The sequence below is a fragment of the Protomyctophum parallelum genome (genome assembly GCF_964188405.1).
Source record: "Protomyctophum parallelum genome assembly, chromosome: 14".
Taxonomy (NCBI): domain Eukaryota; kingdom Metazoa; phylum Chordata; class Actinopteri; order Myctophiformes; family Myctophidae; genus Protomyctophum; species Protomyctophum parallelum.
This window is the reverse complement of record NC_139709.1, coordinates 11226713-11245804: the sequence shown is the minus strand read 5'-3', so window position 1 is coordinate 11245804 and position 19092 is coordinate 11226713. Positions and strand designations below refer to the sequence as shown.

Below are 19092 nucleotides of genomic sequence, written 5' to 3'. Positions count from 1 at the left end.
GATACAAAATACAAATACTGGGTCGAAAAATTTATCTAAATACAAAATACAAATACTGGTCTGAGAAATGTATTTGAGATACAAATACGTATTTTGTATTTTGAAAATACATGAAAATACATTTTCATGAACATGTGTATAATGATAAGTAAATTCATAATTAATATTAAATGAATGACCTGTCAGAATGTCTAATACATTGAAGATTATTAAGAATGATACACTTTATATTTTAAGCAAATAAAACAGGACCCACAAAGGAATGGTAACTCTGAACAACTGAAGGCCCGCCCTACTCTGCCTCTCATTTGTGGTTCAATTTGAGTGTGTAAGGCGGAATAGAAGTGACATCACACATTGTGTTGTGTTGTGTGTATGGGTCAGGGGGGCAGTCAGACAGATATTGCGTATAAGCCACTAAGGAAATCGGGACTTCCTGAAAGTTCATATAATGGCCTGTTGTGGCGCTGTCATTGGGCCCAAAAAAAACCATGAGAGGCCCATGTATTTGGGCCCAACTTCATCCTAGACTGTATTACCTTAATAAACATGGTCATGAATACTTTCTGCTTCCAGTCACTAGTTTAATGTCTCATTTCTCATGTCATAATATTCTTTTTGGAAAATCATGGTCTCATTTATTTAAAAAATGACCATAAAGGGCACCATTTCATTTCGGTATATGATCCGGGCTGGAGCCGGATGATATGCTTACGTCATGTTGTAGGCAATGGTTTGCCTACATACTTCTCTCGTTCCAATTTCACGCATGCGCACACCACTCGTGCTCATTACGGATACGGACATGATATGACATGACCATGTTTATTAAGGTAATACAGTCTAGGTGAAGTTGGGCCCAAATACATGGGCCTCTATGGAGCTATGGGTTTTTTTGGGCCCAATGACAGCGCCACAACAGGCCATTATATGAACTTTCAGGAAGTCCCGATTTCCTTGGTGGCTTCACGAAATATCTGTCTGACTGCCCCCCTGGTTTTGCCCCTACAGTTTTAACCTGAGGCAGTGTAAATGTTTAACATGTGTCCATTTGAGAATAAAATTACATTAAAACAAAAAAAGTATTTTATGTATTTGAAATACAGAAAATACTCAATCTGAAAGTATTTAGATACAAAATACATCTCATTTCTTCCATCCCAGCGAAATACAAATTACAAAATACAAAAAAGTATTTCAAATACGTATTTCAAATACATGTATTTCAAATACTGCCCATCTCTCCCATGCACTCCCCAAGTGTTCTATTTTTAGAATAGTAATTATTATGTTTTTATGATGATGGGTATATTTGTATATTTTATCATTTTTGTCTACTCCGAGCAGTGCACACACCGAGCCAAATTCCACAAAAAGGGTGCTCAGGGGAGCGCATATCTCTGCCTGCCCTTGTTATCGGGTCCTTCATACAGGCATATCTCTGCCTGCCCTTGTTATCGGGTCCTTCATACAGGCATATCTCTGCCTGCCCTTGTATCGGGTCCTTCATACAGTACATGCATTGTATTATCGATACTAGGCCATCGATCTACTTGGGAACGATGCAAGGCGAGAACATTGCAAATTGCATCCCCCCCCCCCCCCCCCCCCCCAGTTATGCAAAGTGTCTGTCTGTGTTACTTTTATTATGCACCTACAGTATATAGAGATCTATGTATATTTTTAATTATTTGCCTATTAGCAGTGGTGTGCGGGAATAGCTGCGGACAGACAGAGACAAACTAATCATCTCCAGCCTGTCTTCGGCCTGGCGGAGATAATCAATGGTTCATTGAAATGGTAATAAATGAGGAAATCTGTAATCTCAGTAGGGTGTCTGTCTGGCTTGGGCAGAAGCTGTGAAAGATTAGCCTGGCTAATAAGCCAGACTTTTTTTTGGCCAACGGCTGATTCGGTCTGGCTTAATTATTAGCCAGGCTAATGAAAGATCTGGACGACAGATGAGATAAATGTGTCCTGCTGTTAACTTCTGCCAACCTCTGCCTGCATAGACGCTGACAAATTTGCATGTGTGTGTGTGTGTGTGTGTGTGTGTGTGTGTGTGTGTGCATGTGCATGCGTGCGTGCGTGCGTTTATGTGGGTAGTGGGGTATCAAGTGGAAATGTATCCTCGATTTGTGATTTGCCTGCCAATCAGCACATATGAGTCTCATTAGGGACATCTATAAATTAACATCGCTTCAGTTACTCTAAATGTCAACTGTATTAATCCTCTCTCTGACGGTTTCCATTCCATAACTATCGTCCCCCCCGTCCCCCGTCCCCCAAAAAGGAGAAAATAAATCATTGTGAGAAAGTCACTGAGTCAGATCAGCGCTACAGTACCAACTCTCTGTCAACAACGTCCAGCTGCAATGAGCAGGAGAAGTCCAGCTCTGCAGCTGCTCTACTGTGTCCGTGACGTAATCAGAGGGAGATTATGGGCCAGATACTGTAGATACAGCATGGATAATCTTTCTAAGATGTTTGTCCAAATTATCCCCACTTTACGAGCCTTGATTTGTTTTTTTCCCACAGTTAGATCTATACTTAAACGTGGGAGGCATACTTTGGTCCGATGGACCATTGGTTCGACGGAGCATTGGTCCGACTCAGGGTTAGGTTTAGGTGAGCTGCCCCGTGCTCGCGGTTATGGTTATAGGGTGAGGGTTTGGGGTAGGTAGTTGATGGGACCAATGGATCGGACCTATGCCCCGTCGGACAAAAGGCATGCACTCCTTAAACGTGGCTGAGGGAGTGGATATGTCTTTGACTGAACCTAACCCTGACACTAAACTCACTAACTGGGAGAATGGATGTTACCACAAAATGACAAGTTTAGAGAGAGCAGCGGAGTGCATCCTGTAACTAGTAACCAGGGACTAGAATTACTAGAAATAAACAAGAATGACATGCGTATCATTAAGGTGCCAGGAGAAACAAGCGCTCTCCGTTGTGCATCTGTGCCCCTTTTATTTTATTTTTCCCATATTATTATTATTTTTAACGTGTATGTTTCTGTGTCACTACCTCGCGGCCGTTGTTTGCGTGGTTCAATCACAGTGTTTTGTTGTGGCTTTCCTGCTGTCCAGTCCTGCTTTAATTGGTGCACTAAAACTTCTGAACAGATTATATGTATATTAATATGTCTGGGTCTCACTCAGGGCTGACGAGTCACACTTGCAGTGACGGGAGGGGCACCAAAATGTGGTGTTTTGATTGGACAATGGGGGCCACTCCCTTATTATAAAAGTACAAACTTTTGTGTATGTTCATCACATGACCTGATGAAGATCAAATAGATCGAAACGTTGTCAGAATTCTCAAAAAAGAACGTCTTTCTTGTACCTGTGGTGTGCAACAGGGCTCCATCCACTATATACAAAAGTTTCTTTAGCCCAGCACCCAGCCTGTCGATGTGCGTATTCTACGTCCGCTCTGCTGTCCAGTTAGCTCATAACATTAGCCGCTGTCAGTAGCTTCGCGCTGCGGCGGCGTTGGGTTTAAGTGGTTACGCATGGCTTCTTAAAAGGCATTGTAACCTATAGGCATTTCCGCATTTTGGACTAAAGGATGGTATTATTAATTTATCACCACAACTGATGTATTACATTACAGTCGTGAAAGTGATTAAAGTAAAAGAAAAGGTTTTACGATCCATTAAGAAAAACATCCACAGAACATCTGTTTCGCCACCTTGCCTGAATCATTCACACATCTACTGTAGAACACAACATCAATTAATCCAGTTCATTAATCATCTACTGCAGAACACAACATCAATTAATCCAGTTCATGTGGTGAGCTTCCTTTGTGCTACAAATAATTCCTCCTTGCTAATCAAATGTTTAACGGCATAGCTAAACGTCACAACATGTCTAAGAGCGGTCGATGTCGGGGGACAGGCAGACAGGGACAGGGACAGACAGACAGACAGGGACAGGCAGACACTGCAAACAGCCCCACCAATCATCAGTGGATATAGGGGGACAGGGACAGGGGGACAGGCAGACACTGCAGACAGTCCCACCAATCATCAGTGGATGTAGGGGAACAGGCAGACAGCACCCACCAATCATCAGGATACACTAGATAATTTGGGACGTTTGATCTCCATTCAGAGTCATTTCAAACCAGCTGGACGATACTTCTACACAGCATGACAGACAGACAGACAGACAGACAGACAGACAGACAGACAGACAGACAGACAGACAGACAGACAGACAGACAGACAGACAGACAGACAGATGCTGTCGATAGATAGATGTTGTCGATAAATAGATACTGTAGCTAAATAGAGCGAGATTGAGAGAAACGATACTAGCTGCACACGGACATTCCCCAGGTTAACAGAGTAATGCTGACCACCTGTTAACGATACGCGCATGCGTGATTCTACTTCATTACATAAGTCAGAAAACGCACAAATGCTTCACACAGACAGACAGGCAGACAGACAGACAGACACGCATGCACGCACACACACCCGCACGCAACACACAGGGATTCAATTACTGCACATTCCCAACTTCAAACAGTTTCTGATCTATGAAACATAGCCCATATTCCATAACACCCGTAAAAGCATGCGCGCACGCACGCACGCACGCACGCACACACACACACGTGGAGAGATAAACTTCCTATGGCGTCATATATAAGGACACCTATTACCAGACAGTCAGTCAGTGTTGACATACCACAGTGAAGTGTTAAAACTAAAGGTTATGAGGGCGGTCTGCACCTTAACCTTCTCTGACACACCCAGTCCCCCCTGGCAACAAGGTAAAGCTAGTCGCTATACTCAGTACATGTCTGAACAGTGTCAAAACAATATGTTTATAAAAACCCCAAAGTAGGCCAACTGCGTTTTAGCACAAACACACCGAACCGTGTGAAAACAATTAATTTATACAAATCTAAAGCAGAACCAACTGTGTTTTAACACAAAAGGCACACTGTGCTTTTTCTTAGTGTTGTTTGCTTTTTTTTCCCCACTGCTTTTTTTGTTTAACTCGCATTCAATCACCCATGAGTCTAATTACGGTTCATTTGATTTTCACATTTGATCCTGTTGTGTACAGTAAATGTCATTGTCCATTCAAACATGCCAGTAAACTGGCTGGGGGCAAAAACTTGTGGAAACAAGTATGTGACTGTTGAAGAGAGAAGAGTCTTTTTGTCTGTTGAAACACAGGGTGATGAACGAGACGAGAACGGAAAGGCATGAATTAAATCTGGCCAGTGATATATTATACGTTCAATATGGAAACTTGGAATCTGTAATATGGAATCTATTTCTAAAAAGGACATTTGTATCTAAATATCCACCATTATGAGACAGAAAGAGAAGAGCAGCTACTTCCGTAGATTTTTTTACACAAGCCAGAGTCAAGGTTTGTTACGGAAATGACTCACGCAAAGTACAATAGTAATAATAAGAATAAGAATGAATTGCATTTTTATAGCGCCAAGTGCTCAAAGCGCTTTACAATGGTTCATTAATTCATACATTGGGAGTTGAAGCGGCGAACAGTCGACGCCAGCGTCCTCACTTCACACATTCACACACCAATGGTGGCAAGCTCACACCGACCGACTCATTAGAGGCAATGTAGGGTTCAGTGTCTTGCCCAAGGACACTTCGACATGTGGACAGGAGGAGGAGCCGGGATTCGAACCGTCGACCCAGGGATCATTGGACGACCTGCTCTACCTCCTGAGCCACAGCCGCCCCAACGCCATTGCTGTTTTACATCACATCAAAATCACCAACGTTTTACTCTGTAGCTTTCAAAACAAATAATGGGTAAATTCTCTTTCTACAGCACTGCCACCCAAGCGTGGAATGCCCTGAATCCCCTCCCTCAAAAAATGCAGCCCACTTACATCTTTTAAAACAGGCCTGACAATCCACCTTTCAGCAGGCCCAGGGGAGAGGAAATGATGACTTCTGCCTTAAAACCTCTTAAGCCCCAATCCCCCACCGGCGGGGGCAGCCGTAAATGGGGCTGGTCAAGGTCTCAGGTTCCAACTCAGATATTTTTTATTTTCCCTCCTGGGGTTTAAGAGGTTACAGGTGATCAACCCCCTCCATTACTTTTTACGACTCTGTACATAGTGTTTTTTCCTGTGATGATATTGATTTCCGTTGTTATTCTTCATGTCATGTCTATGAATTGATTGCATAGGGCCTAAATGGAAACAAGACCGCAAGGACTTCTTTTGGTGCTAGTGTTTGACTGTACTCTGTTGCTGTTTTATAGTTCTGTCTAATAAACTATTCAATCAATCAATCAAAGCTAAATCATTGCTAGTGATAAATAACCAGACTGACTGTTAATGCAAGATCTCATTGTGTTAATTACTCTTATGAAAACAGGCGTAAACAATTGTAATACAATGTCTAAGATGTATGACGAATGACGAAGAGAGAGCTGAGCCAGAAGGCAGAGCTCTCCGTCTACCGAGCAATCTTCGTTCCTACTCTCACCTATATGGTCATGAAGTGTTCCTACTCTCACCTATATGGTCATGAAGTGTTCCTACTCTCACCTATGGTCATGAAGTGTTCCTACTCTCACCTATGGTCATGAAGTGTTCCTACTCTCACCTATATGGTCATGAAGTGTTCCTACTCTCACCTATATGGTCATGAAGTGTTCCTACTCTCACCTATGGTCATGAAGTGTTCCTACTCTCACGCCTATATGGTCATGAAGTGTTCCTACTCTCACCTATGGTCATGAAGTGTTCCTACTCTCACCTATGGTCATGAAGTGTTCCTACTCTCACCTATGGTCATGAAGTGTTCCTACTCTCACCTATGGTCATGAAGTGTTCCTACTCTCACCTATGGTCATGAAGTGTTCCTACTCTCGCCTATGGTCATGAAGTGTGGACCATGACCAAAAAGAATAAGGTTGCGAATACAAGCGGCCGAAATGAGTTTTCTTCGACGGATGGCTGGCATCTCCCTAAAGCCCAAACCACACCAAAGGGTCGGGTCGGGACAGAACGGTTTTTAAGGTAAACCACACAAATGCAACTCCTTGCAACTCAATGAGTTGCATTGGTGTGGTTTACGACCCGACCCTATAGGGAGGTCCCCGAGGCACGTCCCACTGGGAGGAGACCCCGGGGCAGACCAAGGCGCAGTTGGAGGAATCACATCGACTCACTGGCACGCCTCGGAATCCCCCAGGAGAAAGTTACCGATGTTGTTCTGGAGAGGTAAGTCTGGAGCACTCTGGTGGAGCTGTTGCCCCCGCGACCCGACTACGGATAAGCGGTTGAAGATGGATGGATGGATGTCTAAGTTTGAGAATCGAAGGTGTTGCTCCAAAAGTATAATTTAAAATGCTCTCACTAGAAAGGCTGTACAGTCCCATCTTTACTCTTGCAGAGCAGTGACTCACCCTGGCCTGCCCCACTATTAACCCAGTCTTAACGAGCTCTGACTCTGTATTTAATTGCCTTAATGAGCTCTAACTCACTCTGCCACCTGTGGTCTTAACAAGCTCTATTGTAATGTATACTCCATAGGATCACTAGTCCACTCCATAGGCACATTGTTAGCTTGTAGATCTGTTGTTTTTGGCAAGCAACGCCGTCCTTCTGCAGAGCAAATTGGGCTTTAACGAGCTGTGACTCAGTGTAGTAATGAGCTCACAGAGAGTTGATCTGAAGGCTGAATCTAAAGCTGTGTGACGTCCTGTCAAGGACGGGGGGGTTCAGGGGACACGGATGTAGGCATGACAGAAAAGTACAAACATGTGCAGGAATGTTTAGGTCATGAAACATGATGCTCGCTAATGTCATGATTTCGGCGTAAGCATCACGGAGGTTAAGCCGGGGGTTTGAAGAGGAAGGCGAAGGGTTTTATGAGCGAATGTAGACTGTCCATGCATGCATGGACGGCGGACGCATGTAGATACGCACCCATGCACACACACACACACACACACACACACACACACACACGCACATACACACATACACACACAAGACACCCTCAAAAGGAGAAATGCGGTCCCTTCATATTCTACCCTCATTTCCTGATATCCTTGACAACGACATATACACAGCTGTCTCAGCTCAAATCCCCTTTCCCCATAGATACAGACACACACACACACACACACACACACACACACACACACACACAAACGCACAAAATGCATCCCGTTAGATGTGATAAAGTGCTTCCAGCTGCACGACAGAGAACAAGAAAAAAGAAAGAGAGAGGGAGGCAGATACTGTACAGGCAGATAGAAGGATAACAAACTGAAAATCCAACGTAGTACAATAACGGGCGACATGGACATAAGGGCTACGCTTGCATGCGGGCCCTTTGTCTAAGACGAATGTCTTCCTCGGGAGACAAATAATAAAGAACCTTGAACCTTGAACCTTAAAAAGGCATCACAAAAAGAACGAAACAACACGAAGAGATAAAAAAAGATAAAAGGGAGAGAGAAAGAGAGAGATGTCTAAAGTGTGTCCATGAAAAACAAAATGAGGATTGAAGTGTGACTCACATCCTGTCAGTGGTCTCTGCCAGGGAGGGATTTGAAGGGAGGATAAAACCACAGAGAGATAAAGGAAAGAGAGAAGACCATTCCAGAACGAATAGAAAGAGACTCACATCGGCTCCCGGTTCTCCAGGCTCTCCGTCGTCCCCTTTAGGTCCGGGAGTTCCCTTGCCGCCCTTTGAATGTCAGAGCGTAAAGTTGAAAGGTCAGGCGGCGTACATGTCCACGTCTCTACACAATGTTGGCAGCGGGTCTTAAACAGACACTATAGCATACACACAATCTAACTCGTCCTTCCCTAGGGGGCACTAGGGGTGGGCGATATGGTGATAAATATCGCATCGTGATACAATATCGTATCGTGATACGATATTCACAGATATCGTATATATATATATATATATATATATATCCTGATACAGTGAATGCACATTCTATGATTTGCAGTTCTACACCTTAACCCATTCTGGGTGGGAAGTGGGAACCCCTTTTGGTGTTTTAACTAAGCATTATGTTATACTTTAGCTATTGAAAAATAGCAGATCTACAAGCTCATAGCGCCCCACCGAGTGGCGCGCTACGAGCTTGTAGGTCTGCTATTTTCTTTTAATCGTGAAAATGCGACACACATCTTTGAATATATATTCTTTCAGAAGACTTTTTATTTATTTTTTTGACGTCAGGCATTTTTGTAGAACGACGGCTTCGTTAGCCAAATTGAATTAGTCTAAATGTTCTGTTACACCTATTTCTTTTAGTTTCTGTTACCTTCTAGGAGGTTGTACTGTTAAGTAACTTGAATAATAACCCTAAAAACTGAATGAAGAAATATTGATGATATCATTTATCGTGATACTGCTTGACAGAATACTGTGATATTATATTTTTATATATATAAGACTGTCTTCTGTGCCGTTATAGCTATGAAGATGAACAGGCACACGGTGGCCGCTCTGATCGTCCAATAGACTATTAGCTCAGAACCTCTGGGTCAGAAGTAACAACAGTTGATTACAGTAAGGATACTACCGTATCTGACATGTTTACGTCTTCTGCATAATGCATGCACTGTTGAGGGTGTATATTTTGTCCGTTATTGATGGTGTTTCTGATGTCTTTTACCCTGCTGTATCTATACAGACAGTAACTTCAGCTGCTGTGCTGCTTTTGGCAACTGCATTTCCCTCACAGGATCAATAAAGGTCTTATCTTATCTTAAATCAACACTAAAGGTCCCTACACACTGACAGCGTTTATTTCTTGTGCTTAATTTACATGAATTAAAACAGCTGTTTGTGGCATGAGGACATCCACACAGAAAGACTCCAGGCAATAAAGCCTTTCTTCTTTGAAACAAGATACATTTTTACAGCGAATAAAAGCATCAGGCATCGTCTAATTAACAATTTTATGTAACGACCCCAAGAATGTGTGTTGTTCATGCATCCAAGGGTGTATACTGCCCAGGGGCTAAATGTCAAGTTCAAAGTTGGTGTCAAAGGGGAAAGGTCGTGAACTTACCGCCTCTCCGGCATCTCCACGTGGGCCAGGGTACCCCTAAAGAAAGGTCAGAACGGTCAAAGGTCATATACTGTACAGTACACACATGTCCATGCATAGTGATGATACAGACTGGAATGATGAGAAACCTCATCACATACTGTACCTGGAATCCATGGCAACCTTCTGTTCCATTTCCCGGGGCACCGTCCTCTCCCTGAAACAAAGGAATAGAATTAAAATTAGACACAGTAAAAACCTTTAAAACATCTTAAGCCCCGATCCCCCGCCGGCAGGGGCAGCGGCTAGTGTCCACCTCATGAACAGCTCTCAGCAGGTAAATGGGTCTCAGGTTCCAACTCCGATATTTTTTATTTCCCCTCCTGCCTGGACCCCCCCTGGGGTTTAAGAGGTGTTCGTTTAACTCAGATGACGAGTGTACAAATCCATTTGTACACCCCATCTGAGTTAGATTAACACTGACTGGGCATTTAATGTGTAGCAGACTCACACACATTATCAACAGTAACACCTCACACATCTCTCTCTCTCTCTCACCCTCTCTCCCATCTGGCCTCTGTCTCCTGGGGCTCCTTTGATCCCTCTTGGTCCTTTGGGTCCCTGGGTGACGAGAGAACAGACACAAATATGAAATTTGAAATATGAAATATGACATATGACGTGTCTTTGTTGAAATGTAATGGGTTGACATCATAATTCAAAGGGAATGGTGTATAACAAGCTGTGTTTGTGTGTGCGGGATTGGTTGGCTGAGGACTAGAAGGTTCTTGGTTCTAGGCTCTTCCTGGAATTAGTGTCCTTAAACAAGACACTGAACCTTTAACTGCTCCCAACGAACAGATTGGTGCTTAGTTTGCAAGTTGCCTTCTGCTGTCTGTCGATGGGTTCATTGTCATTGTTCATTTCAGACCTGTTTATTTATGTTTAAATTCAAAAAATGCATACAAGACATTCCGTCTTCTTTTCACAATTTCTTCCGTGTTACTTCTGACATTCACTCCTACCCCACAAGGCAAAGAGATCATTTTGAATTACCCTATTGTCGCACGTCCAAACATCAATCTTTCATCAAATTTAGAGGCCCTCATCTATGGAACTCCCTAGATGATTCACTTAAATCCTCATTATCCTTGTCAATATTCAAAAAACATCTAAAGAAATATCTTATTTTTTCCTCTCTGTAGATTACATGTTTTACTTTGATGCGTTATATTTTCTTTTGTGTGTTTGTTGTTGTATTGTTTATTTCTTATAACTCTGTCTGTGTTTTTATTTCTTTACTGCACAGCTGCCCCCCTTTGCCAATTTATGTACTGTTCTTTATGAACTTTTAATCTTTTAAACCAATGACCTCTTCCTACAGGAAAGGATTCCATATAAGCCTTCTGGCTTCTTCCTTTCCTTGCATTGTATTTTTTGTTTCTTTGATATGTTATTGTCTATTTTTTGTACCACATGCTAAATAAATAAACCTAAAAACCTAATTGTAAATGGCTTTGAGTGGATGCAACATAAATGCAAAACCGTTTACCATATACTTTGGCAGGACACAAACCTGGATTTGGACTCACTCAACACTTGCTTAAAGTAAACTAAAACATACTGTAGCCACAAGTGGCAATGAATGGTGTCAAAGCAGGGTGATGAAGAAGGTAACCCACTTGAACCCCACTATGCCTATTCTGGGGGAACATTCGCCCCAAAATAGCAGCATCTACAAGCTCAAAAAACAAAACATTTTTGGTGAAGAGACGAAAAAAACTGTTCCATTTTAATAAGAATAAAGGATTAAAGAGGTTAAATATGTTTATGTTCAGAAGATAAAGAACCCGAAAATGTCAGATAATCTTTTTTTAATATATATTTTTATCCCACGATTTTGTAACCCATTTTCACCCCTGTGTCAATCATCTAATGTGATCCTGGGCTCTACACACCCTCCGCCAACCTGGGGAGAGCAACGGACTTAACTCATGCTTCCTTCATGCTTGAGTGTCCAGGTTGCTCCTTTACACCTGACAGGGGGGAGTTTCCCTGTTTGGACGTAGCGCGTGGAAGGAACACGTTATTCCAACCAGTTCCTTTCCCCTCCATCAGGTGCCCCGGCTGGCCAGTGGGAGGCAGTTTAGAGACCAGGATTACTGCATGTTTTTGTGAGGGTACCTACCCTAGGGGACACGGGGAGAACATGCAAACTCCATACAGAAAGGCCCTTTCGCCAACCCCGCCTTCGGGTATGGGCACTGATGACGCGGAGGAGGAAACACGCCGCCAGCACCCACAGCGCCCCGAGCGGGAATCGAACCCAGGACCTTCTAGCTGTGAGGCGACAGCACTACCAACTGTGCCACCGTGCCCCTATAATGTCAGATAATCTAATCATGGTTTGGAAAGCTTGTAGCCTTGGTCGTTTTTATGTCCATGTAAAAGAATATCTATTGCCACTGGATTATAGTTGATAGAAGAAATGTTGCCATAGATAAACCATTAAAACCAAAGCTTTCAGACTTCCAAGGGGCTAATTACAATGGCCTGTAACTTAAGATAGCTTTAATGTTGTTGAAGGTTTGAAGCCAAGGCACCAGCCTGTTTCCCATGAGCATTTATGGGTTCAGTGATGTAGCTGTTGTCAGTTCCCCTCAGGTTTGGACTAATTTTGATTTGACCTTAAAGTTTGTCACTGTGTACTGCATGTGTGTCTCTCTCTGTGAGGGTGTGTGTGTGTGTGTGTGTGTGTGTGTGTGCGTGCGTGTATGAGTGTGTGTGTGTGTGTATGTGTATATGTATGCTGTGGACTCACCTCTGGTCCAGGCGCGCCTTCGTCTCCCCTGTAGCCAGGAGCTCCAGCCTTGCCAAGATCGCCCTGGAAAACAACAGCGACAAACAAGACCACCGTTAACCACTAACACCACTACTAATTAAAACACATCGCCATGCCAACAACAGCCCCATCATACAGCACGGCCCGCGGGAAAGAAAATGGCGTCAGTCAGCAAACATGTCTTCGTTCGTTCCTGCAATTAAAATAAACCGACGATACTGTCATTTCCTGCCGTATGCCGACAGCTGTTTCACCCCCAGTGCCAGACGTAAGAAATGTTTCTCTGTGCTTATATAGATTCTTTTATGCTTAGCTCAAGATCATAGTTCAACACTGGCGACAACCAAGACAGCAGGAATGTAAGGAATATGTGTGGAGTCAATTGTCCAACATTTGGCCCGAAGTCATGTGAGGTCTCCTCTTCGTGCATTAAAAACCAATAAAGTCTGCACGTCGGATCATGCTCTGTTGAAGATCCGGTGAGGCTCGAAACGTCACGTCCAGCGGTGGAAACCAAATATATTTTAACCCATTTTGGGGCGGGAACCCATTTTGGTGTTTTAAGCGTTACGTTATACTTTAGCTATTGAAAAATAGCAGATCTACAAGCTCATAGCGCGCCACTCTTGTAGGTCTGCTATTTTTTTAAAGTCGTGAAAATGTGGTGCAAATCTTTGAATATATATTCTTTCAGAGCAGAACGTTTGTAACTCAAATCTTTGCTTCTGGGTGGGTCCCTGGAACAACATATATTCAGATGGGGGTCGGCGGCCAATTACATATATTCTTTGGGGTCCTTGACATGAAATATTGAGCACCACTGATCGGGATTTAGAATACTTTTTTTCAAAATATCGACGTCAGGCCTAAATGGGATAAACTTTGGAGTGAGACTATGCAGTGTGGAGTCTGTGGACTTCATTGTTTAATTTTTTTATTCTGCCCTCTGCCTGGACGTCACCTGGTACGTCACCTGGTACTTTAGTGAGAGGATGTGTGTGCTTTATTGTATGTTTCTCCTCCTCATACGGTCAGTAAACTCACTTTTTGTTTTTACCAATGAACTTACACAACTTCTATTTTCTTTGATGCTTTTAGAGATTCTGATTGCCACAGATATCGCAATCAAAGATACTAATGAAACACCACGAGACTGAATATCTGCGGGGCAGACGACTTTTATGCCCAAAACCGTTATATTTGTTCCAATGAATCATAGTTATTATTCAGTCACAATTAGACCCAGTGAAGAAGAAATGACGACGCAGTAGCAGCAGTAACTGTGTGAGGTTGCAGTTAAGTATTTTTCTCTGCCACAGCGAGCTACTCGTCGTTTATTCCGTGTTTTCTCTATGAAACATTTCCCTACGGTTGACTCAGATGTGGAGAAAGAAAAGGGAAAAAAGAAGGTATAGCACAAAAGAACCATTGAGAGCGGCTGACATCACAGAGAGAAACTAATGCATGTAGTGGGTTATTATTCTAACACACTGCCTTTATGCCTTATTAAGAAAACCATATTGAGGCTTTGGCGCGGACAGAGGGGGGGGAGGACTGAGTCAGAGGGGAAAGAGTGAGCAAGGATGTTCCCAGGAGGAAGCAGGGTGAGAGGAGAGGAGAGGAGAGGAGGGGAGGGGAGGGGAGGGGAGGGGAGAGGAGAGGAGAGGAGAGGAGAGGAGAGGAGAGGAGAGGAGAGGAGAGGAGAGGAGAGGAGAGGAGAGGAGAGGAGAGGAGAGGAGAGGAGAGGAGAGGAGAGGAGAGGAGAGGAGAGGAGAGGAGAGGAGAGGAGAGGAGAGGAGAGGAGAGGAGAGGAGAGGAGAGGAGAGGAGAGGAGAGGAGAGGAGAGGAGAGGATGGAGAAAGGGGTGGGAGGGTGAGCAGAGCAAGTGAGACTGAGAGAGAGGGGTGGGAGGGTGAGCAGAGCAAGTGAGACTGAGAGAGAGGGGTGGGAGGGTGAGCAGAGCAAGTGAGACTGAGAGAGAGGGGTGGGAGGGTGAGCAGAGCAAGTGAGACTGAGAGAGAGGGGGGAGTGGGGTGGGACGGGAGAAGGAGAGAATTAAGAACTACTCCAAATGTAGTGAAATGAGCTGCTGCTTCTGGACAACGTCCCGACTTCCACCTACTTAGGCTGCAGCCCATTTTATTCTGAGTCACAAACAGAGGCACACGCACGCACGCACACGCATTAGCAAGCCCCAATATGGTTACAAAAATAACACTGTATGTAGATGACGCTCCCGTGACTCTCTGGGAACTGTGTGTGTTGCGTGCGCGCATGCGTGCGCGCATGCGTGCTTGCGCGGTCTTGTGTCCATATACACAATGTAGGATGATGGAGAAGGTTGAGGCTGTCACGCACCCGGTACTAGAGTCAAACTAACTTTGGGGAGCCAAACCCTGCAGGGCAAAGCCAGGGAAGGCGCACCATCTACGTAGACGCACTGCAGTGCAACACCTTTAGTTAACTGTAGAGCTCAAGACCCTGATGTTGGATAGGAGAGTGTGGAGGCCAACGACTCAGGAATCCCGAGATGGTGTTCATGGCTAGACCGCACTCTCGCATCACATCGCATCACTGTGTCCATATACAGTAACTCAATGTACTGTATGTTGATATAAATGACTTGTTTGTGTGTATGTTTATGTGGGTGCACGTGTGTTCATGTGAGCGTTGCTGTGGCTTACTGGATCTCCGTTGGGGCCAGCTGAGCCCTCCCTCCCCTGCTCTCCGCGTGGTCCTGGATCCCCCTGGTAAAGGAACAAGATGCAGTGCATCAACTCACACCGAACATCTGAAGTCCACAAAACACTAATAATAGACAAGCAGCGAGGCACACAAAGCCAAGTTTGAAACAGCGCTAAGCCCTCAAGCGCACAATAGATTACATTAGGCTGACTAAACTAAACAGACCGGCACATTCTTTTCTTTTTCAGGGATTCATACAGTAGGTCAATCCAATTGCTACTTCATTTTCTAGTTCAACGGTTCAATCGTTGAATTTCACATTACTTCAAGAATACATTTCCTTTAACACTACGACGTCGGAGCAGCCGTTCTGACCGGATTTGAGATTTAAAAGTTTATTTTCTTAGCCCATGGAGTCCAGAGAAAGTTCCCCTTGCATGACTTTGTCTAAATATTCGATTGAAATCATCTCTGTTTTTTTTCCATTTGAAACGTTTTGTAAATATGATTTTAGGCATATATCTCTTACTCAGTCTGGCTAATCGGCACAATCGACCGCCGTCCCCCTTTCTCCCCCACTCGCATTTTGTTTGCGCTGCTTGATAATGGTGTTAATGGTGATTCCCCGACATTTCCTTTTCACTTGATATCGTTTCGTAGAGAGTGCCTACACAGCAGGCTTATTAGGAATGTTGTTTGTTTTTTAATGAAACAAACTTAATTATGGTGACTGTACAGCAGCTCCACAGTCAGGAGGACCGGCATTCATTGTTGTCTTTGCTCCAACAGACACCCTCAAGTGTGTCATAGTTTTGGGAGTCCACATTCAAACCAGTTTCAGCTGAATGCCAATTTAGTTTTTGCTTTCTATTTCTACACATTTATTTGGCTGTGTTTTTTATTTATTGCCATTATTTTGTTGTCATAAACTGAATTAGCATCACTGCCACAGCGGTCTATGGGTGGAGCTTAACCACACAAACTCTCTATCGCCCCATTCCTGGCCCCATTCCTGGCTTGTCAAAATAGCTGAACATTCAGTGACAATTGATCATATTCACACGGTGGGCATTTTGCTATAAACTCCTTGGACACCAGGGGGCGGTAGATGCTTTAGGTAGCAGGTGCCAGCCGAATCTGCAACATGAGCGAAGAAGGGGCGGTCTTTGTTGTTTTTGTGCAAGTGGAACTAATCGAGCCCCCGGCTCTGCGGAGGCCCAACGAGGCCTACTAGCGCTCCGATCAGTGTTTTCATTAGCGGGAGGCTGGATTCATGTTTTTTACGCATGCCTATTTGCCAATAAAGACGGCATGCATGCGTGCATGCGGGGATTTTGGCCGTTTTTACATGGACGCTAGCAGTGGCTAGCTAAAAATGCTGAACAGCGTTTTTTTGTTTTTTTTAACGATGGATTAACGCCAATTAATCAAATCTCGTTCTCTCGGGCGTGGCGACCTGGACAAAGGTAGATTCATCTCGTTATCTTGGGGCGTGGCATCTAAACAGTTAAGTTAATGAACTAGTGCCAGGCTGGTGGCATTGCTGGTGGATAATAGTCAATAGGCAAACATTCAGCAGAAATAGCCAGTCCTCCTTAGCTGTGAAACGACAGCGCTACCGACTGCGCAGCAGTGCCCCTGATTAGGGACTTACTATTTCTCCTCTTGGACCTCTGTTTCCACGGGAACCTTGTTCACCTTTCTCTCCTCCTAGTCCCTAAAGGTGAGTTGAGACGGATGTTAAAACACACACACATAAAACACTCGCATAGAAGCAGCACACACTACTAGTATTGATATCATTCATATTTACTCTCTCGCCACGAGGTCCATCCACTCCTGACGCGCCCTGAAACACAAAGACACACACATTGAAAACACAGATAGGATATCAGAGTACATCACCAGGTCATGGACTCCACGTCTCCGTGGGACTTTGTCTATTATCTGTCGTAACAACAACGGTTTCGGATCGCTGGAATCACTCACGTCATCTCCTCGTTCTCCTTTGTCCCCGGCGGCTCCGGGAGGACCTCCGTCCCCCTGTCGATAAAACACAGAGTTAGACTGATGTGTCCGTCTCCATCAACAAGCCTATTTCAATTGCATATTTCATACTTTTGACACTTTTACAAGTCCCTATCTTTCTCATTAGTAACGCATGGCAGGGTACAGTAATCACTTCAGTCTGTCTGTGAACAAAATAACTGTAATTATTTACACAAATCATGGTGAGAATGATTGATTGGCTGTTTCATTTTTTTTTTCTTTTTTGTTAGTTGACACTGAAAAAGGTCAAAAACAGGCCCAGAATGAACTTCGGGCAAGCCGAGACGTTTCTTCACAGCCTGTCTGTCAAAAGGGTAATGTTTGACAGTCACTGTCCATGACTAAGGCTGTCGTGTGTGTGTGTGTGTGTGTGTGTGTGTGTGTGTGTGTGTGTGTGTGTGTGTGTGTGTGTGTGTGTGTGCGCCTGGGAGGGTGTATGACTCCTATGGCCTGAAGTATAGTCTCAGTCAAGCCCTAGAGGTCAAAGGTCACAGACAATGTCAAGGTCAAAGATCCAGAATTGATGGCCAGATCGGCTGCCCTGAGGAGATGCTTAAGGTTTTGGTCTAAAATGTGAAGGTCAAGGCCACAATAAGCCTACATGATATTCAGGGACAGAGGTGTTTGAGAGACGGAGAAAATATAATACCTGGGGCACTTCCTCAGAGTCCTGAACTGTTTGTCTCTGAGGATGACGCGAGTCGAAACACAGTGGTGGAAAAGGTACTCAATTGTTTTACTAAAGTAAAAGTACCTATACTGCAATTTAGAACCACTTCGTTACAAGTAAAAGTACGGAATTGAAAATGTACTTGAGTAAAAGTACAAAAGTATCGGCATCAAAATGTACTTAAAGTACTACAAGTAAAAGTATATTGCAGAAAATGTCAAAACAAGCTTGTAGATCGGCTATTTTCAAATGTGCCGAAATGTATAGGGTTGAAGTGGTAAAAAAGGTTTTCTAATCAAAATTTCAATCGCCAAAGTAACTAGTAAGTTAGTAACTAAAGTTTTCAAATAATTGTAGTGAAGTAAAAGTAAAACTTTTGGCTCTGAGATATAGTGGAGTAGAAGTAAAGAATTAAAAAGTACAGTACTTAAGTAAAAGTACTTAGTTTATTTTCCACCACAGTCGAAACGTCAATCACCCCTGCAAAATAATAAATACATGCAGACACATCAAGTGCTCCAGGATTTCCTTTGGGTCGTCTCCCCTGAGGAGCCACGGTTTTATATTCTCTCTTGAAGTTGTCACTGTTGAGCACCCTTCTACCACAATCATATATGTGATGTGATATGACTTCAAAACAATACCACAATTATTTAAAACATTTTACAAATATCTTAAAAAAAAGATCTACAAGCTCACAACACGGCATGAGCTTGTAGATTGTGCATGTGAACTTGTCTATATTTTTGCACACCACCATTGTACAACAAAGTACTGTACTGTATACTGTGAATGTCTTTAGTAGATTT

The 19092-nt window shown here is 43.6% G+C and overlaps 1 protein-coding gene across 1 annotated transcript in view; it reads right to left on the bottom strand.

The window, feature by feature from the left end:
* col6a1 (collagen, type VI, alpha 1) overlaps nt 1-19092 on the bottom strand; it is a 45195-nt gene that overhangs the window by 12910 nt on the left and 13193 nt on the right. Inside the window, 9 exon segments of the mRNA XM_083781856.1 lie at nt 8651-8713; nt 10059-10094; nt 10204-10254; nt 10596-10658; nt 12859-12921; nt 15564-15626; nt 17219-17281; nt 17378-17413; nt 17554-17607. Of these exon segments, the coding sequence (XP_083637982.1) occupies nt 8651-8713; nt 10059-10094; nt 10204-10254; nt 10596-10658; nt 12859-12921; nt 15564-15626; nt 17219-17281; nt 17378-17413; nt 17554-17607 (492 nt within the window).